This window comes from Labrus mixtus, chromosome 18 (assembly GCF_963584025.1).
Source record: "Labrus mixtus chromosome 18, fLabMix1.1, whole genome shotgun sequence".
NCBI classification, from domain to species: domain Eukaryota; kingdom Metazoa; phylum Chordata; class Actinopteri; order Labriformes; family Labridae; genus Labrus; species Labrus mixtus.
In genome coordinates, this window is record NC_083629.1 from 22,628,416 (window position 1) to 22,651,944 (window position 23,529).

Consider the following 23,529-nt stretch of genomic DNA (forward strand, 5'->3'; position numbering starts at 1 on the left):
TTTATCAATCTTTTATCTTATGTGACGTCAGGCTGCGTGAAGAACAGGATGTGCAGGAGGTGAGGTGGGGGGTAGACAGGTAAAGGTGAGCTTCCCCGTCGCACCTACAACTCAAGGAAGCATACCGATGTTTGTTTGACTCCTTTGTTTCTCCATTTTGAGGCAGCTGTGTGTAAGTAACACCTTAAACGTTGATTACAATCGACAGTTTATATGTTTATGCCTAACTCCTAACTTCTTTTAAAAAGTGAGGGTTAATATTTGAGGTAAAACGTCAATCCTACTGTTTGTATTGAGCCACGGGGCAAATATGGGTGCTGCAGATATTTACATTTTTAAGATCCTTTGTGTTATATGAAGAGATTTATGGTTTGGATTGCGTACATAGAACTTGTAATATAAATTATATTAAGTGGTTAAGCTGCTGCAACTTTATACATTTACTCAAACTATGAGTTGACACGTCGTAGAAAAAGCTTTGAGGAAAAGGAATGGGTGAGCCTTAAGAGTAAGGAGAATAATGGATTTTTCCATAAGATAGAAAGAGTTTTTTTTAATACATGTTGGTGTTATAACATAAACATGAAGTAATGTTAAGGACATGCTGCAAACAAGTGCAAACTGGTGACTTGATTAACAATCTGTCCATCAGAACAACCCCCTCCAAAAAAATGGTGAAGGAAGTGAAGGAGTTAGCGAACCGGCCTGACAACACAGCCTACACTCAGCAGAGGCTTCCAGCATGGCAGCCCATGCTCTCAGCTGGTATCGTCATCCCAGGGTTTATCAGCATCGGCCTGGTGTTCATCGGCATCGGCGTCGCCCTCTTTGTCACGTCCCAGAGCATCCAGGTGTTGGAGGTAAGACCCGTGACCACAAAACACACAAGTCAGAGAGGGGTCATGTTGGGGGTTACGAGTCAAAGTGTCACCAGCAAAAAAAGAGAGGAAGCAAAACAATAAAAATACGGAAGAAGAAAACACACCGAAAGCAAACATTAAAATGATTCTGTTTTTTTTTTTCCAAGAGTCCCTCCTCTGTCTACTTATAGACTTGACTCGTGTAAGGGATATTCTGTTCTTGATTTGAAAAAGGTGTGGTGTCAGTAACACTCACTGGAGTCGTTGTAGCCATCAATAATGCAAAAATGAATAATAACCTTTGTTTTTCCCCCTTCACAGCTTGACTACACCGGTGTCGAGCAAACCTCACCCTGCTACACGTGCTCACACGATACTGTCAAAAACTGTGTCTGTCAGATGAACTTCGACATCGACAGTCTCTTTAAGGTTGCATACAAATATCAAATTAACACATTGGAGTGTAAAAACAGAGTTGAGCTTGTGCCTCTGACCTTGGTTGTGTTTCTGCGATTCTCTTTTCATCCACAGGGGCCTGTGTTCTTCTATTATGGTCTGTCCAACTACTTCCAGAACCAGAGGAAGTACAGTGTGTCCATAGATTATAACCAGCTGACAGGAGACCTGGAATACTTCACGGTGAGTCAAAACGCAAGAAACTTTTATGGTGCAAAAAACACACACACACACACACACACACAGTGCCTACAAGGGAAAAACTGAATCTATGTGTCCTCAAGGTAAGTTTGAACTTTTTTTAAACATTTGTATGGAAAATGACAATATTTTTGTTTCACTTGCAGAATCCCGACGACGCCTGTTTCCCCTTCCAGAATGCCGGAAACAAACCGATTGTTCCATGTGGCGCTATAGCGAACAGCATGTTCAATGGTATGTAAAGACCTTTCAAAATGAACGTCTTGGTTTTTGTTGTTCATCTTCTTTCTGACGAGTATTGATCGTCAGTCCTTTTTGTGTTTGCTTTTTTTGCAAAGACACCTTCAAGCTGTTTCAGATTGTCAACGGGCAGAGGAAGGCGGTGCCACTGGATGGAAAAGGGATCGCTTGGTGGACGGATTACAACATCAAATACAGGAACCCCTCTGTCACACCCCTGAGGAATGCATTCAACGGTAATATCTAGATTTGAATTTACAAAAGCTTGCTGTCCTCTGTTTGATTAGGACTTCATAGCAGATTGCATTTCTTTTTCCTTTTTTTTTTTTTTGCTCTTATTAGATAAAGAGAGACAGGAAATGTTGAGAGGGGAATGACATGCAACAAAAGGTGGAGGTGGGATTTGAACCCACAGTGGTTGTGATGAGGTCTATAGCCTCTGTACATGGGACGCTCAACATAACCTCTAGACTCTGACTTTTTAGATGACATCACATTTGATTGTTATGTTTGAAAAATCACGCTGAAAGTTTTGACTTGCAGGTACTGTGAAACCTCCGTTTTGGCCCCGGCCTGCTTATGATTTGGACAAATCAGACCCCTCAAACAACGGCTTCATCAATCAGGACTTTCTGGTGTGGATGAGGACAGCAGCCCTGCCGGATTTCAGAAAGCTGTATCGGAGAATCACAGAGGGCGATTACGCACCGGGTCTGCCCGCCGGAAACTATTCCCTTGAGATTGGCTACAGTATCCTTTAACTGGTGACCGGGTGTGGGGTGATGGAGGGAGTCTTATTTAACAGGAGTGTTGTTTTTATATTTTAATCCAGGCAACTGGACACCAAAGAAAATCAGGCAAAAGCCAGAATAAGCATTGTTTCACTTTTTTCCAAAAATGTCTCACAGATTGCGTTATCAAATATCTTGCCAATATCACACTGAGGTTGAATTTCACAAATGCCTGCAGACAAGAAAGGTGTGAGTATGGAGCGATTGGTTTCATGAATGCCAAGTAAACAGAATTTGCTTCAAAATATGTTTAATTTTAGTAAGAGAGAATTAAACATCATAACTTATCCCTCCCCTTACATACGGAGAGATAAGATATTTAAATGCATCTGTTTTTATGTGCATCTTTTGACTAGTGTTGCACTACTCGAAACCTGTTTTGTTTTAAAGACCGGTCTCTGTCTCGTCTCGGAATGGAAAGCATTTTTACTTGGTCTTGTCTCTGTCTCAGACTAAATCAAGAACGGTTAAGGTTCAGAGTCATTACTGTGATTAGAAGTTAAACGCCTCTTTCTAAAAGATGAAATAACTTAAATTGATTTGTAGTTTGATTTGTATCCCCCAGTTACGGCCATAACCTTCCCTGTGTTAGGGACAAAGTGAGTGACGCCCCGCTGCAAACAAGTTGATGATTTTTCATTAATATTTATGGTCTTGACTTTGTCTCGATACCTAAATGTCTTGTTCTCGTCTCGGTCTCGGGTATGTCTTGGTCTCGGTCAGTGAGGTCTTGACTACAACACTACTTTTGACATTCTTATAAGAATGACCTTTGCCATGTGTTGTTAGGAATGAGAAAAACAATGCAGCATAACTTTGTAAAATAAGCCTCATCTTAAGGTAGTTTTCTGTAAACAAATCCTTTTGTCGCTCCACATGAAAAGATATCGGCTTAACGAGTTCAGCCATTGTGCACATGTTTTGTGTCCTATTTCAACAACAGCAGCTTTAGTCCAACCTGCTTTACCGGTTGGGTGTGGTTGTGTTTTTATAAGGGCGCAGTGACTCAGGAGTTTTTTGAGATGAAGAATGAAGCAGGCAAATTTTTCGCACATAAGTAAATAAGCTACACAAATTCTTAATCACAGGGTTGGTTGTTGTCTACAAGTTTAAGTCCAAGTCCACGTTTAAGTCACTCAAACACATGCAGTATTCATGTTTTTTACGATTTCTACTGCTGGACATGCATCCATGTATATTTTATGATCTCCATTTTTTTTTTTTCTGTGATAACGAGTCATTTCTGGTTAATTTCTCGACCCAAAGTTGCAAAAGCCGAAGGCATGGCATGTCGTAGTCTGGCCTATCACAGCCTATTGTTTTCTGTTTTCTAGATCACTCCAAAAAAAGAAATGACTTGTTATCACAGGAAAACAGAATCAATAAAATGTAAGGGTGCATGTCCGCTTAAAGGTCACATATTATCCTCCTCTTCATCCAGCTTAAATAAGTCTCAGAGCTCCTCAAAACATGTGTGTGAAGTTTCTTGTTCTAAATCCACTCTGATCCTGTATTTGATCATGGCTATAAACCCCTCTATTTCAGCCCTGCTCAGAACAGGCTGTTTCTGTGTCTGTACCTTTAAATATGTAAATTAGCTGTGTCTGACCACGCCCCCTCTCTGGAAGGGATTTGGTGGGTCAGGCTTCCTCGCTCCATGCTCTATTGTTTACGGTGAGAAGGCAGACTCAGAGGGCAGAACAAACACCTAGCTGTGGGAGTGTCACCCACCTGGGGGAGGGGCTACTGCCCTTTGTGATGTCATGAAGGGAAAATCTCCAAACGGCCTGTTTGAGCACACATTTTCTGAAAAGTGGAGCAGGCAAAAGATGGAGAGGACAGAGAGACTAGGGACACATATAAGAGTTAGAGAAACATGGTGAAGTGTATTTTGCATAATAAGTGACCTTTAAGGCCTATTTTTGATTTTATATATATTTTGAAATACATACAATTGTATAAAGATAAACAGTATCTTTGTTTCAAATTGGATACTTGAGTAAGAGTATTGGTACTAGGTTAAATAATTATGTCTACCATTATTTTGTTGTTATATATCCTTGACTTTTTGTCCCCCAGACTATCCTGTCCTGAGCTTTGACGGGAAGAAGAAGGTGGTGTTCAGCAATGTGTCCTGGATGGGGGGAAAGAATGAGTTCCTGGGCATTGCCTACCTTGTGATTGGCTCATTGTGTGTCCTCATGTCCATAGTCATGCTCATCGTCTATGCAAAATTCAAGTTCCCCGAGGAAGACTGAGTTACCTACGGGTCATGGACTACCGCCATTTTTCTTTTTTTTTTCTCTTTCTTTACTCGGTGAGATGATGAAAGCTTTGTACAGTGACAGAACAAGAAGGCATATACTGATAGAATATAACCTATGAACTGAAAACACATTTGATTGGGCTCATGAGGAGTCGCAGAAAAAGCCTTCAGTTTCATTTTGTGAGGCAGACCTCGACATTGATTTTTCCCTCGACTGCAAAGTAGGACTTTGATCAGAGGAGTTCCAGTGTGCATGTACTCGTCTGTTAGCGCCTCGGATACATTAGACTCTACTCAGGGCTGAACAAATGTAAAGTCATGCTGCATTCGATGCTAGTGCAACAGCCTCAAGTGTGGGTAAATGCTGTTGTATATGTAAACTTCCTTATTGTTACTATGGTAAAAGATGTGTGCCAGGTAGATTCAGAGAAATGCAGATCATGTTTGCTCTCGTTTATTCAGTTTGCGCTCTACATTATTCATTTAGTTTCATATGAATGGTGTTTCTCTCAGGCTTCTCCAGAGGTATAATATACTGTATCTCAAACTTGAACGGACTTCTGCTACATTCTGAATTTAGGTCGCTAACAATATCAAAGCCATAAACTATTTGATAAGCCATTTAATACTGTAGAAGAAGTGTGTGTCATGTGTAGCGTAGTTTTTTTTTTTTTTTTAAATGATGCTGCAAAATCTTGGACCATGCATCCGTCAAACTCAGGGATCAGGTATTTACAGGCAGGCTCATAACATCTTGATTTTAACATGTACTGTAAATGAGGTTTTACTTCTTGTTGGTATTTATTGAATAAAATTAAAAACTGTCCTAACTTGCATCCCTCTTGTCTTATTATGTCATTTGTTGTTTCCACAGTCACAGTGCCGGGTAACTTTAATATTATTCTAACAGTTTATGTGGGTTGTCATGAATATTTAATATTTTCTGTCAAGATTTAAAACATTAAAAATGGCAAGTAATGAGTAGTTCAATAATACAATTACAAATATTTAAAGTAGCAAAGGTAGTCATCCATTCATTCATATTTGATTTATTTGCTCGTTATGATTACGTCACAATAACACCAAACACATCATACAATATGATCTCGAAATAGACCTACTTATCCATGAACTAACAGGAGCAGGAAGAAAACTTAAAAACTGTTAATACAGAATCAGATTGTTTACCTTTTCTTTCATTTCTTTCAGATTCCTTACTGTAATCTGTTCTGCACATGTTAAATTTATAAATTATCGCTGCACTCAAGTTCACTTCATTTGTCTGTCTACTCGCCGTTACATTGAATAGTCTCTGCTGATAACATGTCTACACTCATGCACTTTAACTTATGTCAATACTGTCCATTTACAACTCTGTTTTTGCACATTTACATTTAATCTTTCATATTTAAGACTAGTAATGCTTAGTTAAATCCTGGTTGTATATATTCCCATTCTTAGTTTTGATATCTTTAGTGCTTATTTACTTTGTATTTAATATTATATTGTGTTTAAATTTGCTAATATTGTGTTTTTTGCTCATATTGTGTTTGGGATCAATAAAGTAATTCTATTCTATTCTATATTCTATATAAATCATATAAAATCAACAATACCGAGTGAAACAGTCAAACACAAACATCGTTATAAAGTCAGTCTAATTCATTTTTTTTCATTGATTTTGATGTTAAATCTGTGCAGTAGTTATGGAGGATGTCTGGTTTTTAGCTGCATCATTGCAGACAACTCCCTTCCTCCCCCTGTCGGTCGTGAACATTAAAACACAAAAAGAGAGAGAAAAAAGAAATCTTCCAACTGCAATCTGGGATTTGTAGTTTTTCGCTGACATAGTCTCGCACAATAGCGTCTATATGAACTACAAGTCCCATAATGCATTGCGTTGATAAATCTGACGGGCACGGTTCTGCGGCGTTTTGACAGCGACAGTCGGCCTCTGACCAGCTCGGTAGATACTTCAGCAGTCAGTAAACGTCAGTGTCTTTGTTCACTTTCACGCCGCGACCAGTCGTCTCTGACGGCTCTGCAAGGATGTCCGACGGCGGGGGGACGGAGGACAACTCCGCTACGATGGAGGTGTCGGCCGTTCAGACGGTAGCGGATACGTCGGTGCTGCAGAAGCACATCAGGAAATTGGTTCCGTTGCTCCTGGAAGATGGCGGCGAGGCCCCGGCCTCACTGGAAACCGCCCTGGAGGAGAAGAGTGCGGTGGAGCAGATGAGGAAATTTTTGGCCGATCCCCAGCTTCACACCATCCTGGTTGAGAGAAGTGCACTAAAAGGTAAATTTAGCTGCAAAATATCAGGTATCTATAATAATGTTTAATCTATTGGCTGTTGGTTCAGTGTCTGTGATTTAACCAATGACCTTAATTCGTTGTTAGAAAGCTGTTTTAATGAATGCCTGCTAGTTTACATTTATTATGTCGCTGCCGGTGTTATGTCGAGAAATGCATCCCTGTTGAACACAAAGCGGAAGTGTTTAAAAACATCTAATTTCTGGGGGCATATCTGTGCTACCAAAGTTTGTGAAGTTCATACTTTATTATCATTAAGTGTCCTTATAGTTCTGTAGAATATGCATTTTCATTAGCCTGCGTAAATATGACCTGCACACAGTGTTTGACTCTGTAGACTAAATTTAAGAGATGGCTGCACAATACGACAGCATTTTATTTTCAGGGTGGATGCAGAAATTGTGTCTGCCATATTCTGCATTGTCCTGCAAGGTGCATGCAATTCTCAGCAGGTGTGCATTTCTCGTCATAACACCTGCTCCTCCATAACAACGTTTAGCCTGACTTGCTGTCTCCATCGATGACGGTGCTAAATTGAAAGCTAACTGCGCAACACAGGGTGGGGGACAGAGGAACAACAGAGTCCTACGTGACAACACAGACTAGTCCAGTTCCTTAGCAGTGGCAGGACGACGCACCCTCCAGTAATAAGTCAGTCATATGTTTTGCACCTTGTCATGTGAACTAGTTTGTGTGAAAGAACACTTTCTCTTCAGTTTCCTCTAGGCAAAGTAATCCTGATCCACACGCCCTCACTAATGTTTAATGAGAGCGAAACCTTGATCCCCTGACTCTGCGCATGACTAGCCGCTTAGACTGAGCCTGGAGGGTTTTGGGAGTCCCAGCCCCCCCTCTGCCTGATACTGTTTTTCGCTCTTAAAAATAATTCTGATGCTGCAATGCAGAGAGGGCAGTTTCTGAAAATGGCCAACACCTCCCAGAAGCAATGACATCACTTATAGGGAGTGTATAAATAGAGGTAGATTACATGCCAGACTGCACCTGTGACGTTCACCTCGTCTGCTCTCTGGCATCCAAAAACAGTAACTTGCATGATAAAGAAAAACCTCGGCACACACGCTGCGTCATCGCATATGATGTGCATGTCTGTTGCAAACATGTATGAATTATATTATAAAGAACTTAATGACTTGTGCAGCCCGATCAGATATGACTCAGATTGTATTTTTTATTCCCACAGAGGATGTTGGAGACGAAGGAGAGGAGGAGAAAGAGTGCATCACTTACAATGTCAGCATCGACATTCACTATGGGCTCAAGTCCAACAGGTAACTGTTGAATCTAACGCTCTTCCTTTCTTCTGAAAAAAGCATCAAAATGACCAACTTCTCTCTTCGTCTTTTTTATTTACTGTACAGCAGTCAAATCTTTTGAATAACACTTCTGCTATTTTCAAGCTTTAATCATGTTCCCCCCTCTTCTCCTCTGGCAGCCTGGCTTTGATCAAGAGGACAGCCGTGATTGATGCAGACAAGCCCATATCAACCCAAGTCAGAGTTCTGACCTTGAGTGAGGATTCTCCTTACGAGACGCTCCACTCGTTCATCAGCAATGCCGTCGCTCCGTTCTTCAAGTCCTACATCCGCGAGTCTGGCAAAGCAGACAGGTAAACCTCGTATAACTTCTACACATCTAAGCATTTGAATTTAAAACTTAGGATTGGGGGTGAACACTACCGTTGATCTGGGTTACAATCTTGTCCTTACCCTCCAGAGATGGGGATAAGATGGCTCCCTCGGTGGAGAAAAAGATTGCTGAGCTGGAGATGGGACTTCTCCACCTGCAGCAGAACATCGAGATCCCTGAGATCAGCCTGCAGATCCATAACACGATCACCAACATCGCCAAGCAGTGCTACGAACGCAATGAGAAGCCCAAAGTCACCGATTTTGGTGATAGAGTGGAGGACCCGTCCTTCCTGAACCAGCTGCAGTCTGGGGTCAACCGCTGGATCAGGGAGATCCAAAAGGTACGAGACATTCTACCTTTCATGCACAATCATCAGAATAAAATGTATTTCTCTCTAATGTTCTTAACACTGGGTTTAACTTGTGTCCTCCATCTGCTTTGCCTACCAGGTGACAAAGCTTGATCGTGACCCGGCTTCGGGCACAGCCCTGCAGGAGATCAGTTTCTGGCTGAATCTGGAGAGAGCCCTGAACAGGATCCAGGAGAAGAGAGAGAGCCCCGAGGTTCTGCTCACCCTGGACATCCTCAAACACGGCAAACGTTTCCATGCCACCGTCAGCTTTGACACAGACACTGGTGAGTGTTTTTTTGCCTTGTTTACCTTCTGCTGTAGCATTTTGAACACAGTGTAGTAAAATTGTGATTCTTCTCGCAGGTCTGAAACAGGCTGTGGAAACCGTCAACGACTACAACCCGCTGATGAAGGACTTCCCGCTCAACGACCTGCTTTCTGCCTCGGAGCTCGATAAGATCCGCCAGGCTCTGATGGCTATCTTCACTCACCTGAAAAAGATCAGGAACACCAAGTACCCTATCCAGAGAGCTCTGCGTCTGGTGGAGGCCATCTCCAGGGACCTGAGCGCCCAGCTGCTGAAGGTGTTGGGCACCAGGAAACTCATGCATGTTGCCTATGAGGAATTTGAAAAGGTCAGTATCGTTTGCTCTCAAAAAAACACATTTCTATTGTTCTCCTCCAGGAACACATTATTTGACAATGTCTTTTTTTTTTAATGTCTGTGTGCAGGTGATGGTGGCGTGCTTTGAGGTGTTCCAGACTTGGGAGGATGAATACGAGAAGCTGCAGGTGCTTCTGAGGGACATAGTGAAGAGGAAGAGGGAGGAGAACCTGAAGATGGTGTGGCGTTTGAGCCCCGCACACAGGAAGCTCCAATCCCGTCTGGACCACATGAGACGTTTCAGGAGGCAGCATGAACAGCTGAGGGCTGTCATTGTTCGTGTACTGAGGCCTCAGGTAACGTCTGACATCTTCTTTAATGGCGTCTCCTGCTGTTGTTTACCTTTTCATGATCGTTGAAATGTTGTTTTCTTATAGAAGTTGCAAAAAAATATTTCTTGTTTTGTCGACACCAGATTAAAAATGGTTCTTGGTTTCACTCTCAAGGTGTCCGCTGTGCCACAACACGCTCCCGGAGAGACCGTAGAGCCTCAGGACATGAAGGTGGCCGGAGTCCTGTTGGACGCGGCCGACGCCAACGCCATCGAGGAGGTCAACCTGGCGTACGAGAACGTCAAAGAGGTCGACGGCCTCGACGTGTCAAAGGAAGGCACCGAAGCCTGGGAGGCCGCCATGAAGCGCTACGACGAGCGCATCGACCGCGTCGAGACCCGCATCACCGCCCGTCTGCGCGACCAGCTGGGAACCGCCAAGAACGCCAACGAGATGTTCCGCATCTTCTCCCGCTTCAACGCCCTCTTCGTGCGTCCTCACATCCGCGGTGCCATCCGGGAGTACCAGACGCAGCTCATCCAGCGCGTGAAGGACGACATCGAGTCGCTGCACGACAAGTTCAAGGTGCAGTACCCTCAGAGCCAGGCGTGCAAGATGAGCCACGTGCGAGACCTGCCGCCCGTGTCCGGCTCCATCATCTGGGCCAAGCAGATCGACCGTCAGCTGACCGCGTACATGAAGCGGGTCGAGGACGTTCTGGGGAAGGGCTGGGAGAACCATGTGGAGGGGCTGAAGCTGAAGCAGGACGGAGACAGCTTCCGGGCTAAACTCAACACCCAAGAGATTTTTGACGACTGGGCTCGCAAGGTACGAGCTGATCGTGGTCATAAATACAGCGCAGTGTTTTTTCAGTTTGTGTTGCGATGAAATTATTCTCATTTGTCCTGTTTTTTTAATATTTGTTTCCCTCTTTCTTTTGTCACTCAGGTGCAGCAGCGTAACCTCGGCGTGTCAGGCCGCATCTTCACGATCGAGAGCACCCGCGCCCGCGGTCGCACCGGCAACATGCTCAAGCTCAAAGTCAACTTCCTCCCCGAGATCATCACCCTGTCCAAAGAGGTCCGCAACCTCAAGTGGCTGAGCTTCCGCGTCCCCCTGGCCATCGTCAACAAAGCCCACCAGGCCAACCAGCTGTACCCGTTCGCCATCTCTTTGATCGAGAGCGTGCGCACCTACGAGCGCACCTGCGAGAAGGTGGAGGAGAGGTCCTCCATCTCCCTGCTGGTGGCTGGACTCAAGAAAGAGGTGCAGGCTCTCGTCACCGAGGGCATCACTCTCGTCTGGGAATCCTACAAGCTGGATCCTTACGTTCAGAGGCTGGCTGAGATGGTCTTCAACTTCCAGGAGAAGGTCGGTGTAGAGGAGCGATCTCCATGTTTTTATTCCTTCTGCTTAAAAGAAGCGCTGTTGTTTGAATTCTTAAGGCGTTCATTCTAAGCTTTTTTTTTTTTTCCTGCTGTTTTTTTTGTTTCCAGGTGGACGATCTCTTACTGATTGAGGAGAAGATTGACCTTGAAGTCCGCTCGCTGGACACTTGCATGTTCGAACACAAGACCTTCTCTGAAATCCTCAATCGAGTCCAGAAAGCAGTAGACGACCTCAATCTCCACTCCTACTCCAACCTCCCCATCTGGGTCAACAAGCTGGACATTGAGGTCGGCACCACCAATCAGCAGTCAGGACAGGATTATGTGACGGTGGCGAGGCAGAGTGGATTTTTCTGACCGGATTGGTTGTGTTTTGCGTTCACAGATTGAACGTATCCTGGGAGTGCGCCTGCAGGCCGGCCTCAAGGCCTGGACCCAGGTGCTGCGGGGTCAGATAGAGGACAAAGCCGATGTGGACATGGACACAGAGGCTCCGCAAGTGAGCCACAAACCTGGAGGGGATCCCAAGATTAAGGTAGCTGTTGTTGCCTTATGCCTTTTGTGTATTTCTTAACACGGCTGAAATCTAATCATAATAAATGATTCTGTTCTTTTCTTCTCCCAGAACGTCATCCACGAGCTGAGGATCACCAACCAGGTGATCTACCTGAACCCGCCGATTGAAGACTGTCGCTACAAGCTCTACCAGGAGATGTTTTCCTGGAAGATGGTCATCCTCTCCCTGCCCAGGATCCAGAGCCAGAGATACCAGGTAGGATTGTCTGAACAGAGTGGGCAGCAAGTCTCCTGTATAGTTTCATAAAACTCAGGAGACTTGGGAATTTAGTACCAAAAATATATTTTTGTATTTGTAAATAGGTACCAAGAAAAAAAAAAACAATATCAATGTAAATAGTTAAAACAAAAACACTCAATAACTCAAAAACAATGATTTCAATAACTCAGACACTAGTTATCTTCTCTTCAAAATAAATATTCTTCAGTTCTTTCAAAATAAATATTCTTCAATTCGTTCCAAAATATTCGATTTTATTCCATAAAATAAAATAAAGGAAAACAGAAAGAGTTCATGTACTTACTCTACAGAGGCATGATTAAAATACAGATTACACTGAGACATGCACACGTTAAGTCCCCAACCATACCTCAGTTTATTTTATTCTAGCTCAGATTGAATCTTCAAAACATGGTTTCTCTTTTTTTATTGTTGCTAATCTCTGGTTCCTCACCAGGTGGGCGTCCACTACGAGCTGTCAGAGGAAGAGAAGTTCTACAGAAATGCTCTGACCCGGATGCCCGACGGCCCTGCAGCCTTAGAGGAGGCCTACAATGCAGTTGAAGACATTGTCAATGAGGTGGAGCGTTATGTCAAGGTAAGAGTCCTAATGTTAAAATGTGTTTTAGATAAACGTTGTTTTTATGAGAAAGAAGTCCATGTCTGGCTGTCGTTAAGTTTCTCCATTCTTTGTCGCCCCTGTCCAGGTGTGGCTGCAGTACCAGTGCTTGTGGGACATGCAGGCCGAGAACATCTACAACCGTCTGGGTGAAGACCTCACCAAGTGGCAGGCCCTGCTCGTCCAAATCCGCAAAGCTCGTGGCACCTTTGACAACGCAGAGACTCGCAAAGAGTTTGGACCCGTGGTCATCGACTATGGCAAGGTAATAATCATCGACAGCGCTGGTTTGCTGTTCTTGAAAATTATTCTTTAATATTCTTTAAAAAAAATCACAAGAAGTCTAATTTGTGAAACAGTTTGTGCATGTTTATCTCATTAAAATGAATGTAGATTTGAACTTGTGGTGTATAGTGCTCTACATGTGCTTTGTATTTTTATGGGCTTTTCATTGAATATTCTTTCATCTTTTGGTAACAGGTCCAGTCCAAGGTGAACCTGAAGTACGACTCCTGGCATAAAGAAGTGCTCAGCAAGTTTGGCCAGATGCTTGGACAGAACATGCAGGACTTCCACTCCCAGATCTCCAAGGTAACGCATCGTGTGATGGAGGAAAATTAATTTAGATCAACCTCAGTAGCATGATAGGATGATCTACAGTTATTTATTTTACCTACCTTTGTTTGCTTAATAGTCCCGTCAAGAACTGGAGCAACACTCTGTGGACACGGCGAGCACCTCGGACGCGGTCAACTTCATCACATATGTCCAGACCCTGAAGCGCAAGATCAAACAGTTTGAGAAAAATGTGGACGTAAGTACTCTAAATTCTCTATTTTTCTTTTGTATCGCTCCCTGCTTTAAGAAAAAAAAGGGTTTTAATCCGCTTCTCCTTTTCTCTTTTTACCTGTAGTTGTTCAGAAATGGACAGCGTTTGCTGGAGAAGCAGAGGTTCCAGTTCCCTCCATCTTGGCTCTACATTGACAACATCGAAGGTGAATGGGGCGCCTTCAGTGACATCATGAAGCGCAAGGACACCGCCATCCAGCAGCAGGTGGCCAACCTCCAGCTGAAGATCGTGCAGGAGGACAAAGCCGTGGAGAACCGCACCACAGACCTGCTCAGTGACTGGGAGAAGACCAAACCAGTCGCTGTAAGAGAAAATACAATCTCACAATGTTCCCACATTCTGTTGCATTAGGTAGAGCAAATATAAAGGATGTGCTATTGTGCCTTTTTAATACGCTGGTCATCTGTGTCACCAGGGTAACCTGCGTCCAGAGGAAGCCCTTCAGTCTCTGACCATCTACGAGGGCAACTTTGGCCGTCTGAAGGATGAGAGAGAAAAGTGTGCCCGAGCCAAGGAGGCCCTGGAGCTCACCGACACCGGGCTGCTCAGCGGCAGTGAAGAGAGGGTGCAGGTAAATAAGTGCAGAAAATAAGTCAAATAAAAAAATCCCCGAGACACTTTGAACAGGAGTTGTTGAAAAACCTAAGCGATTTCCTTCAAAAAATGAATATATTGGCTTATGTTTATTTCCTTGTTACATCTTGTAGGTGGCGCTAGAGGAGTTGCACGACCTGAAAGAGGTTTGGTCCGAGCTGTCAAAGGTCTGGGAGCAGATCGACCAGATGAAAGAGCAGCCGTGGGTGTCCGTGCAGCCTCGCAAGGTAACAAATCCACACAAACACTGACATGTAGGTTAATGAATTTTAACTGTTATTTCCAAAGTTCTTGGATGTAACTTTTATTACGTTTGTGTTCGTAGCTTCGTCAGAGTCTGGATGCACTTCTGAACCAGCTGAAGAACTTCCAAGCAAGACTGAGACAGTATGCGTCCTATGAGTATGTCCAGAGGCTGCTCAAAGGATACCTGAAGGTTCGGCTCTTAGATTTTTTTTTTCCTGCACTTTGACCCTCCAGAAGTTTGAAAAATAGTTTATTAAATTATCTTCCTCTCATCAGGTGAACATGTTGGTGATCGAACTGAAATCGGAGGCTCTGAAGGACCGCCATTGGAAGCAGCTGATGAAGCGCTTGCATGTGAACTGGGTCCCGTCCGAGCTCACCCTGGGACAGGTCTGGGATGTGGATCTGCAGAAGAATGAGATGGTGGTGAAGGATGTTCTCCTGGTGGCCCAGGGAGAGATGGCTTTGGAGGAGTTCCTTAAACAGGTGAAGGAGGAGGAGATTCTATTTTTTTGTGTTTCACAGATTTTAAAACGAGTTTCTTCTGCAGACCCTTCTTATAATAATTCTGTTTTGTTTCTTTTGTCCTCAGATCCGTGAAGTCTGGAACTCGTATGAGCTTGACCTGGTGAACTACCAGAACAAGTGTCGTCTGATCCGAGGCTGGGACGACCTCTTCAACAAGGTCAAAGAGCACATTAACAGCGTGTCTGCCATGAAGTTGTCTCCATACTACAAGGTAAACAGATATTTACACATGTGGCTTAAATTGTAAAAAGAGTTAAAGCATTTCATCACTTCATAACGCCACGCTTTTCTTGTTCTCGTGTCCAAGGTGTTCGAGGAAGACGCCCTGAGCTGGGAGGACAAGCTGAACCGCATCATGGCTCTGTTCGATGTTTGGATCGATGTTCAGCGTCGTTGGGTCTACCTGGAAGGCATCTTTACCGGCAGCGCTGACATCAAACATCTGCTGCCTGTTGAAACCCAGAGATTCCAAAGGTTAAAGAAAAACCCTTATTTTTACTCTCCATATCAACAAATGACATTACTATACTACTTTATCGATGTTTCCTGTTCAAACATGCTTCTTCACTTTTCTTCTGCAGTATCAGTACAGAGTTCTTGGCACTGATGAAAAAGGTGTCAAAGTCTCCACTGGTGATGGACGTGCTGAACATACAGGGAGTGCAGCGGTCTCTGGAGAGACTGGCTGACCTTCTGGGGAAGATCCAGAAAGCTCTTGGAGAATACCTGGAGAGAGAAAGATCCTCCTTCCCCAGGTAGGAAGATGACGGTGGAACAGTTCTGCAGATTGTTGTAAAAGGAGTTTGTGATTTTTGTCAAAGATCTGAAATCACTTTTTTACTGATTTGCACTTTCTAACTACTTTGTGTTCAGGTTCTACTTTGTGGGAGACGAGGACCTGCTGGAGATCATCGGCAACAGCAAGAACGTGGCCAAACTGCAGAAGCACTTCAAGAAGATGTTTGCCGGCGTTTCCAGCATCCTGCTCAACGAGGACAACACCGAGGTGCTGGGGATCTCGTCCCGCGAGGGCGAGGAGATCCTCTACAAGACACCCGTCTCCATCACAAAGCATCCCAAGATCAACGAGTGGCTGACGCTGGTGGAGAAGGAGATGAGGGTGACGCTGGCCAAGCTGCTGGCCGAGTCCGTCACAGAGGTCACGGGATTCAACAAGGGCACGGCCGTGGATCTGAGTCAGTACATCGACTGGATTGACCGTTACCAGGTTGGTCATTTAGAGCTTTTTACACCCAATTCAACACAAAATGATTCAAGCAGTGTGTTAATTTAATTTTGTTTCCTCTCTTCACAGGCCCAGCTGGTGGTCCTGTCCACTCAGATTGCCTGGTCCGAGAACATCGAGTCGGCTCTGACCACCGTCTCTGGAGGTGGAGACATGTCGCCCATGCAGGGCGTGCTGTCAAACGTGGAGGCCACCCTCAACGTGCTGGCTGACACCGTGCTGATGGAGCAGCCTCCGCTCCGCAGGAGGAAACTGGAGCACCTGGTACGAGGACTATGGATTATCTGATTTCAAAGGCACACTCTTTAAAGACAACATCAAATAAAAAAAGTCATTCTGTTTTTATTCTCGTCTTCATCTTAGATCACCGAGCTGGTGCACCAACGCGATGTGACCAGAACCCTCATCAAGAACAAGATCGACAACCCCAAGTCCTTCGAGTGGCTCAGCCAGATGCGCTTCTACTTCGACCCCAAGCAGACAGACGTGCTGCAGCAGCTGTCCATCCAGATGGCCAACGCCAAGTTCAACTACGGCTTCGAGTATCTGGGTGTCCAAGACAAGCTGGTGCAGACCCCTCTGACAGACCGCTGCTATCTCACCATGACCCAGGCTCTGGAGGCCCGCCTTGGAGGATCACCATTTGGTACTTCTTTTTGGCCCATAGACATAATAAGGATGGTGAATGTAAGAAAATGTAGATTTAAATGTGTAATAATTGAATTCTTCCCTCATCTAGGTCCTGCTGGCACGGGGAAGACGGAGTCAGTGAAAGCTCTGGGTCACCAGCTGGGACGTTTTGTCCTGGTCTTCAACTGTGATGAGACATTCGACTTCCAGGTACAGAACTGTGATCACATTCAACATTGTGTGATCATCATTTACTTTGAATTAACAAAAATATGATTATATTTCATGAAAATATGATTTTCTTGTGTTCCTTTTTGTAGGCCATGGGTCGCATCTTTGTAGGTTTGTGTCAAGTGGGAGCGTGGGGCTGCTTCGACGAGTTTAACCGTCTGGAGGAGAGGATGCTCTCAGCCGTCTCCCAGCAGGTCCAGTACATCCAGGTGGCCTTGAGGGAGCACAGCAACCCCAACAGAGACAGGAGTATGTATCATATTTGCAAAAAAAAAAAAAAGTGTAATAATGTTTGTGAGAATGCTTTGACAAGATAAATTAAATACAAATCGGTTTTCAAAAAAAGTCAAAGATGATTAAACAAAATGTCCAGTGAACATCTGTTAACATCTGTCCTTCCCTCAGGTGTGCCCGTCATGACAGAGCTCCTGAACAAGCAGGTGAAGGTGAGCCCCGACATGGCCATCTTCATCACCATGAACCCTGGCTACGCCGGCCGCTCCAACCTGCCCGATAACCTGAAGAAGCTGTTCCGCAGCTTGGCCATGACCAAACCCGACCGCCAGCTCATCGCCCAGGTCATGCTCTACTCTCAGGGTTTCCGCACAGCCGAGATCCTCGCCAAGAAAATCGTGCCCTTCTTCAAGTATGTGATGTTTAAAAAGTGTCATGGCTTTTTCAGATAATTTTAAAGAGGTCTGTCGCCTCTAAAGTTTAATTATCAATGTCGTTTCAGGCTGTGCGACGAGCAGCTGTCATCGCAGAGTCACTACGACTTTGGTCTCCGAGCTCTCAAGAGCGTGCTGATCAGTGCTGGTAATGTCAAGCGTGAGCGCATCCAGAGGATCAAGAGGGAGAAGCTGGAGCGCGGAGAAGTTGTAGATGAAAATGACATCGCTGAAAACCTTCCCGAACAGGAGGTATGGAAAATGAAACATCATTTGAATTCTCTGATGATTCTGATTTTAAAACCAAAGTTTGGGGATTCTAAAAAGTTATCTCACTCCGTCTGTGTCTCTTTTTCTTTCCTGTAGATCCTGATCCAGAGTGTGTGCGAGACCATGGTTCCCAAGCTGGTGGCGGAGGACATCCCTCTTCTCTTCAGCCTGCTGTCCGATGTCTTCCCCGGAGTGCAGTACCACCGCGGAGAGATGACCGCTCTGAGGGAGGAGCTGAAGAAGGTCTGCGCCGAGATGTACCTCACCTATGGAGACGGCGACGATGTTGGCAGCATGTGGGTGGAGAAGGTACGTAGCTAAAATTACCTCCAGAAATACTGATAGCGCTCAGGAACATTCAATTCAGTTTATGATTATGATTATGATTATACCTGGGTAAAAATGCCAGAATTAGCCAAACGCTACTTTTCATCTGTAGTGCCCTGCCCTCGATGTTAAAGAGGCTTTTTAAAATCAAAATAAACAAAGAGATAAGGAAAAATACGACAACACAAGCAGATGAGAACTTAGCACAAGACACAGCACAGAAAAAAACAGAACAAAGCAGAACAGTTTACAAGGTAAAACAACAGGACAGAGTACAAAGATTAGAAAACACAAAGCTCAAGATTCAAGATTCAAAATGGTTATTGTCATGTGCACAACATGTTTCCCTGTACAATGAAATTATTTCTTTGCTGTCCACAATGAATGCCAACAATAAAATATTAACATTAAACATCACAGCTGTTGAGAGCAATAAGAGCCGTAGTGAAATGAGAAAACAAAAACATAAAATACATATATGTGGAGATTGCAGACTAAGAGTACATCCATTATGAATAATACAACATGAGTTTATACTACCCTGAAAACTTTAAGGTGCTGCAAAGAGACTCTGATTTAATGACACTTTATTATTCATTCTCTTCCAGGTGCTCCAGCTGTACCAGATCACACAGATCAACCACGGTCTGATGATGGTGGGACCCTCCGGTAGCGGGAAGACCATGGCGTGGAGGGTGCTCCTCAAGGCCCTGGAGAGGCTGGAGGGTGTCGAGGGTGTGGCCCACATCATCGACCCCAAAGCCATCAGCAAGGACCACCTGTATGGAACCCTGGACCCCAACACCCGCGAGTGGACTGACGGCTTGTTCACACACATCCTCAGGAAGTGAGTTCTTTAAACACTTCTTCTTAAACACCTATGGAATATCAGGAGGTTGTAAAAATGCCAAAGAATGAATGTCTGAATGGTTGTTCTCTGTGATTTTGAATTGTTTGTTTTAGTTAAATTTTCCATTTTAATATTTCTTTTCATGATGCTTTTGATGTTGTGTGAAGCACTTTGAATTGCCTTGTTGTTGAAATGTGCAACATAAATAAACTCGCCTTACCTCGCTGAGTCACCGTGGTTTGTCTTTGTCTGCTTTTATAAAATACAGCTTGGATGTAAAATATTTCTCTTTTAATTTTTTAGAATCATCGACAATGTCCGAGGTGAACTGCAGAAGCGCCAGTGGATCATCTTTGACGGCGACGTCGATCCCGAGTGGGTTGAAAATCTCAACTCGGTCCTGGATGACAACAAGCTGCTCACCCTTCCCAATGGAGAGCGTCTCAGCCTGCCGCCAAACGTAAGAGCGCGCGACACTCTCACCGTTTTTAAATCCCGTAAATCGACTGAACCGATTGTAGTCATCGAGATGTTTGTCTCTCCCTTCTGCAGGTACGCGTCATGTTTGAAGTGCAGGACCTGAAGTACGCCACCCTGGCCACCGTGTCTCGCTGTGGTATGGTCTGGTTCAGCGAGGACGTCCTCAGCACCGACATGATCTTCAACCACTTCCTGGCTCGCATACGCAGCATCCCATTGGACGAGGGAGAGGATGAAGCTCTGCGCCAGAGGAAGGGCACGGATGATGAGGAAGAGACTGCGTCGCCAATGCTGCAGGTAGTTGAAAGGAAGAAAGTACACGATTAGATAAAAGATTTATTGTTCTTTGTTACTGATGGTGTTTTGATCCCCCCCCCCCACTAGATCCAGCGTGATGCCGCTGCCATCCTGCAGCCGTACTTCACCTCCACCGGCCTGGTGATCAAAGCCATCGAGCACGCCTCAAAGATGGAGCACATCATGGACTTCACCCGCCTGCGCTGCCTGGGTTCCCTCTTCTCGATGCTGCACCAGGCCTGCCGAAATGTGGCGCTCTACAACAACAACCACCCCGACTTCCCCATGCCCATCGACCAGCTGGAGAAATACATGCAGGTAATGTTCTGCTTTTCTGTTCTCCGTGTAAGTGGTGTTTTAAAGCTTTTATATAAACTTGGAACTCAATCACTGCTTTCTATCTTTTCACAGAAATATCTGATCTACGCCGTGCTGTGGTCGTTCTCTGGAGACGGGCGGCTGAAGATAAGGGGGGAGCTTGGAGAATACATCCGTCGCATCACCACGGTGCCCCTCCCCTCCGCGCCCAACGTCCCCATCATCGACTACGAGGTACGGCTTTAAGTGTTACAAAAGTTCTTCTTGAGTAAATGTCAAGAAAGTCAAAGCCTTCACAATAAAATCAGACACTTCAGCTGTGTTGTTGATCATTGTGTATTCGTCTTTTGTGTACAGGTGTGCATCACAGGGGAGTGGCAGTCCTGGCAGGGCAAGGTGCCCCAGATCGAGGTCGAGACCCACAAGGTGGCCTCCCCGGACGTTGTGGTTCCCACCCTGGATACCGTGCGCCACGAGGCTTTGCTTTACACGTGGCTGGCCGAGCACAAGCCCCTGGTGCTGTGTGGACCTCCCGGCTCCGGAAAGACCATGACCCTGTTCAGCGCCCTCAGAGCGCTGCCTGACATGGAGGTTAGCTTAACCTGATCCGGAGTTTTCATCATTTTTGAAACCCTGGAAAAGCTACATCATGCCCTTTTTAAGAATAATGTTCATTTGAGTCGATCATTCTGAACTTCTGAATGGAAATGTACAAAACGACTAATTTCAAAATCGTCTTCAAATTCTCCACCAGGTTGTCGGTCTGAACTTCTCCAGTGCCACCACCCCGGAGCTGCTCCTGAAGACCTTCGATCATTACTGCGAGTACCGACGTACCCCCAACGGAGTCGTCCTGGCCCCCGTCCAGCTGGGCAAGTGGCTGGTGTTGTTCTGCGATGAAATCAATCTGCCGGACATGGACAAGTACGGCACACAGAGAGTCATCTCGTTCCTCAGACAGGTACGATGCTTTTGTTTACAGTTATGACATCATCACATTGGACATTGGAAGGATAAAACTTGTGTCCCTGCTTGAAGATAACTGGCTTATCTTTTTGTGTGTCTTCCTCACAGATGGTGGAGCATGGAGGTTTCTACCGCACCTCAGACCAGACTTGGGTCAAACTGGAGAGGATCCAGTTTGTTGGAGCTTGTAATCCTCCCACTGACCCCGGCAGAAAGCCTCTCACACACAGGTACGGGACCCATACTGAACACCTGTTTAACAATGTCAAAAAATGAATATCTATATTACCAGAAAATATTAATTTTTTAACTTAATTTATATATTTCATGTGACAAAGCCCTGACATTCACCATGTTGTGGTTTGCTGTTTGTAGGTTCCTGCGTCATGTCCCCGTTGTGTACGTGGACTACCCAGGTCCCGCCTCTCTGACCCAGATTTATGGAACCTTCAACCGTGCCATGCTGCGCCTCATCCCCTCTCTGCGTACCTACGCTGAGCCTCTGACTGCTGCGATGGTGGAGTTCTACACCATGTCTCAGGTAAGGGATTTTAAATGAAATATTTACAAGGTTTTCTTTGTGGTGTTACATTATATTATCTTACCTCATTATCCCTTTTTTTCTTCAGGAGCGGTTCACCCAGGACACCCAGCCTCACTACATCTACTCCCCCAGAGAGATGACCCGCTGGGTGAGGGGCATCTTCGAGGCCCTGCGTCCTCTGGAGACTCTACCTGTGGAAGGGCTGATCCGCATCTGGGCCCATGAAGCTCTGCGTCTCTTCCAGGACAGGTGAGGACGACTTTCTGAGGAGAGACACACAAAGTCTTTTAGGGGCGCTCTAACACAAGGCTATCCATACCGTGCACACATGCTCGCTTTTTCCATTTCCCATCTGCACAGCTGTCCCAAGAGTCAGCCTCTAGTTGGACACTTTAATGCTCACCTCAGTTATTTAAATCGCACCTTTAATGTTTGCACTGACTGTTATTTAATATCTGTTTTTTGATCATTTTCTTCTTTTTAAACATTGCGTTAAAAATGTTTGATTCATCTAGGGATATTCTTTAAATCTTTTTTTCGGGTTAATATATATTTAAGGGAGGGGGGGCGTCAGTTTTGTGGTTAATTCGTAACAAATGTTTCATGTCATGTACGTCTTTGTAACCTGCTACTGGATGCTTTGAATTTCCCTCGGGATCAATAAAGTATCTATCTATCTACAGTATCTATCTAAGTCTTATCCTAAACCTTTTCCCAGGCTGGTTGATGATGAAGAGCGAAGGTGGACAGATGAGAACATCGACATGGTCGCTCTCAAACACTTCCCCAACATCGATAAGGACAAGGGTCTCAACAGGCCGATCCTCTACAGCAACTGGCTCTCCAAGGTGAACTAGAAATAAGACCGCTGCTGTGATCGCCCTGCTTTTGGTAAAGATGCTGAGACATATGAGAAATATTCCTACTCACTTTTTTTGTTTTGTCTATACAGGACTACATCCCCGTGGAACAGGAGGAGCTCAGGGACTATGTGAAGGCCCGTCTGAAGGTCTTCTATGAAGAGGAGCTGGACGTCCCTCTGGTGCTCTTCAACGAGGTGCTGGACCACGTCCTCAGGATCGACCGGTGAGAGACTACTTCTCATGCTTGTGATGAAATACATATTAGCTTCTTAGCTCCAAAAAATTTAGAACAATTTACAACACTCTCTCAAGATTGACACTCTTGTTTCTGTTGGGCAGATTAAAACAATGATCTCAAACCACTTTACCACAGGGTGTAAATATTTGTAATGAGAATGATCCTGACCTGTCTTTATTGTTTTTGTAAATGAGGGAAACCTCAATGATTTTCGAAGCTTAAATAAAGGTTTGAAATAAAAGAATAATTTTAGACTTTATAATTCTAAGATTTTCAGATAGTAACATTTTTCAATGGATTCCTCCTCCAGAATCTTCCGGCAGCCTCAGGGTCATCTCCTGCTGATTGGCGTCAGTGGAGCAGGAAAGACCACTCTGTCTCGCTTCGTCGCCTGGATGAACGGACTCAGCGTTTACCAGATCAAGGTCGGTGACGGGATGTGTGAAGCTCCAACATGTTGAGACGTTTTTTGCAAAGAGCGATCACAACCACATCTGTCCGTCTGTATTTAATG

The 23,529-nt window shown here is 44.8% G+C and overlaps 2 protein-coding genes and 1 long non-coding RNA gene across 5 annotated transcripts in view; 2 read left to right on the forward strand and 1 right to left on the reverse strand.

Annotated features, from left to right (window-relative positions):
- tmem30b (transmembrane protein 30B) overlaps window positions 1-5,644 on the forward strand; it is a 134,849-nt gene extending 129,205 nt beyond the window's left edge. Inside the window, exons 1-8 of one of the 2 annotated variants that reach the window (XM_061063363.1) lie at window positions 35-172; window positions 653-860; window positions 1,182-1,289; window positions 1,392-1,499; window positions 1,664-1,751; window positions 1,856-1,993; window positions 2,301-2,507; window positions 4,628-5,644. In XM_061063363.1, coding sequence (XP_060919346.1) covers window positions 672-860; window positions 1,182-1,289; window positions 1,392-1,499; window positions 1,664-1,751; window positions 1,856-1,993; window positions 2,301-2,507; window positions 4,628-4,806 — 1,017 coding nt within the window. In that variant the 5' untranslated portion in view covers window positions 35-172; window positions 653-671 and the 3' untranslated portion in view covers window positions 4,807-5,644. Of the gene's footprint in view, window positions 1-34; window positions 173-652; window positions 861-1,181; window positions 1,290-1,391; window positions 1,500-1,663; window positions 1,752-1,855; window positions 1,994-2,300; window positions 2,508-4,627 lie in introns of those variants that run through there. The other variant, XM_061063364.1, reaches the window with a different exon arrangement.
- LOC132993495 (uncharacterized) lies at window positions 3,902-4,534 on the reverse strand. The gene is made up of 2 exons (XR_009676478.1): window positions 4,350-4,534; window positions 3,902-4,072 (listed from the first exon to the last, which is right to left on the reverse strand). It is a non-coding gene; the product is annotated as an uncharacterized LOC132993495 (long non-coding RNA).
- Window positions 5,645-6,833: 1,189 nt separating the features above from the next.
- dync1h1 (dynein, cytoplasmic 1, heavy chain 1) overlaps window positions 6,834-23,529 on the forward strand; it is a 34,246-nt gene continuing 17,550 nt past the window's right edge. The window contains exons 1-45 of one of the 2 annotated variants that reach the window (XM_061063274.1): window positions 6,834-7,113; window positions 8,330-8,417; window positions 8,582-8,755; window positions 8,863-9,118; window positions 9,228-9,414; window positions 9,494-9,765; window positions 9,863-10,090; window positions 10,241-10,894; window positions 11,015-11,437; window positions 11,563-11,742; window positions 11,840-11,989; window positions 12,080-12,226; window positions 12,708-12,848; window positions 12,958-13,134; window positions 13,350-13,460; window positions 13,564-13,683; window positions 13,783-14,022; window positions 14,135-14,290; window positions 14,427-14,540; window positions 14,639-14,749; window positions 14,836-15,045; window positions 15,152-15,298; window positions 15,395-15,561; window positions 15,669-15,842; window positions 15,961-16,315; window positions 16,403-16,597; window positions 16,697-16,979; window positions 17,073-17,173; window positions 17,284-17,443; window positions 17,600-17,840; window positions 17,931-18,114; window positions 18,229-18,441; window positions 19,068-19,306; window positions 19,613-19,769; window positions 19,862-20,086; window positions 20,174-20,404; window positions 20,498-20,638; window positions 20,762-20,995; window positions 21,159-21,365; window positions 21,479-21,600; window positions 21,746-21,911; window positions 22,000-22,163; window positions 22,633-22,762; window positions 22,867-23,000; window positions 23,326-23,440. In XM_061063274.1, the coding sequence (XP_060919257.1) occupies window positions 6,864-7,113; window positions 8,330-8,417; window positions 8,582-8,755; window positions 8,863-9,118; window positions 9,228-9,414; window positions 9,494-9,765; window positions 9,863-10,090; window positions 10,241-10,894; window positions 11,015-11,437; window positions 11,563-11,742; window positions 11,840-11,989; window positions 12,080-12,226; window positions 12,708-12,848; window positions 12,958-13,134; window positions 13,350-13,460; window positions 13,564-13,683; window positions 13,783-14,022; window positions 14,135-14,290; window positions 14,427-14,540; window positions 14,639-14,749; window positions 14,836-15,045; window positions 15,152-15,298; window positions 15,395-15,561; window positions 15,669-15,842; window positions 15,961-16,315; window positions 16,403-16,597; window positions 16,697-16,979; window positions 17,073-17,173; window positions 17,284-17,443; window positions 17,600-17,840; window positions 17,931-18,114; window positions 18,229-18,441; window positions 19,068-19,306; window positions 19,613-19,769; window positions 19,862-20,086; window positions 20,174-20,404; window positions 20,498-20,638; window positions 20,762-20,995; window positions 21,159-21,365; window positions 21,479-21,600; window positions 21,746-21,911; window positions 22,000-22,163; window positions 22,633-22,762; window positions 22,867-23,000; window positions 23,326-23,440 (8,874 nt within the window). In that variant the 5' untranslated portion in view covers window positions 6,834-6,863. The remainder of the gene's footprint in view (window positions 7,114-8,329; window positions 8,418-8,581; window positions 8,756-8,862; window positions 9,119-9,227; window positions 9,415-9,493; window positions 9,766-9,862; window positions 10,091-10,240; window positions 10,895-11,014; window positions 11,438-11,562; window positions 11,743-11,839; window positions 11,990-12,079; window positions 12,227-12,707; window positions 12,849-12,957; window positions 13,135-13,349; window positions 13,461-13,563; window positions 13,684-13,782; window positions 14,023-14,134; window positions 14,291-14,426; window positions 14,541-14,638; window positions 14,750-14,835; window positions 15,046-15,151; window positions 15,299-15,394; window positions 15,562-15,668; window positions 15,843-15,960; window positions 16,316-16,402; window positions 16,598-16,696; window positions 16,980-17,072; window positions 17,174-17,283; window positions 17,444-17,599; window positions 17,841-17,930; window positions 18,115-18,228; window positions 18,442-19,067; window positions 19,307-19,612; window positions 19,770-19,861; window positions 20,087-20,173; window positions 20,405-20,497; window positions 20,639-20,761; window positions 20,996-21,158; window positions 21,366-21,478; window positions 21,601-21,745; window positions 21,912-21,999; window positions 22,164-22,632; window positions 22,763-22,866; window positions 23,001-23,325; window positions 23,441-23,529) is intronic. The other variant, XM_061063273.1, reaches the window with a different exon arrangement.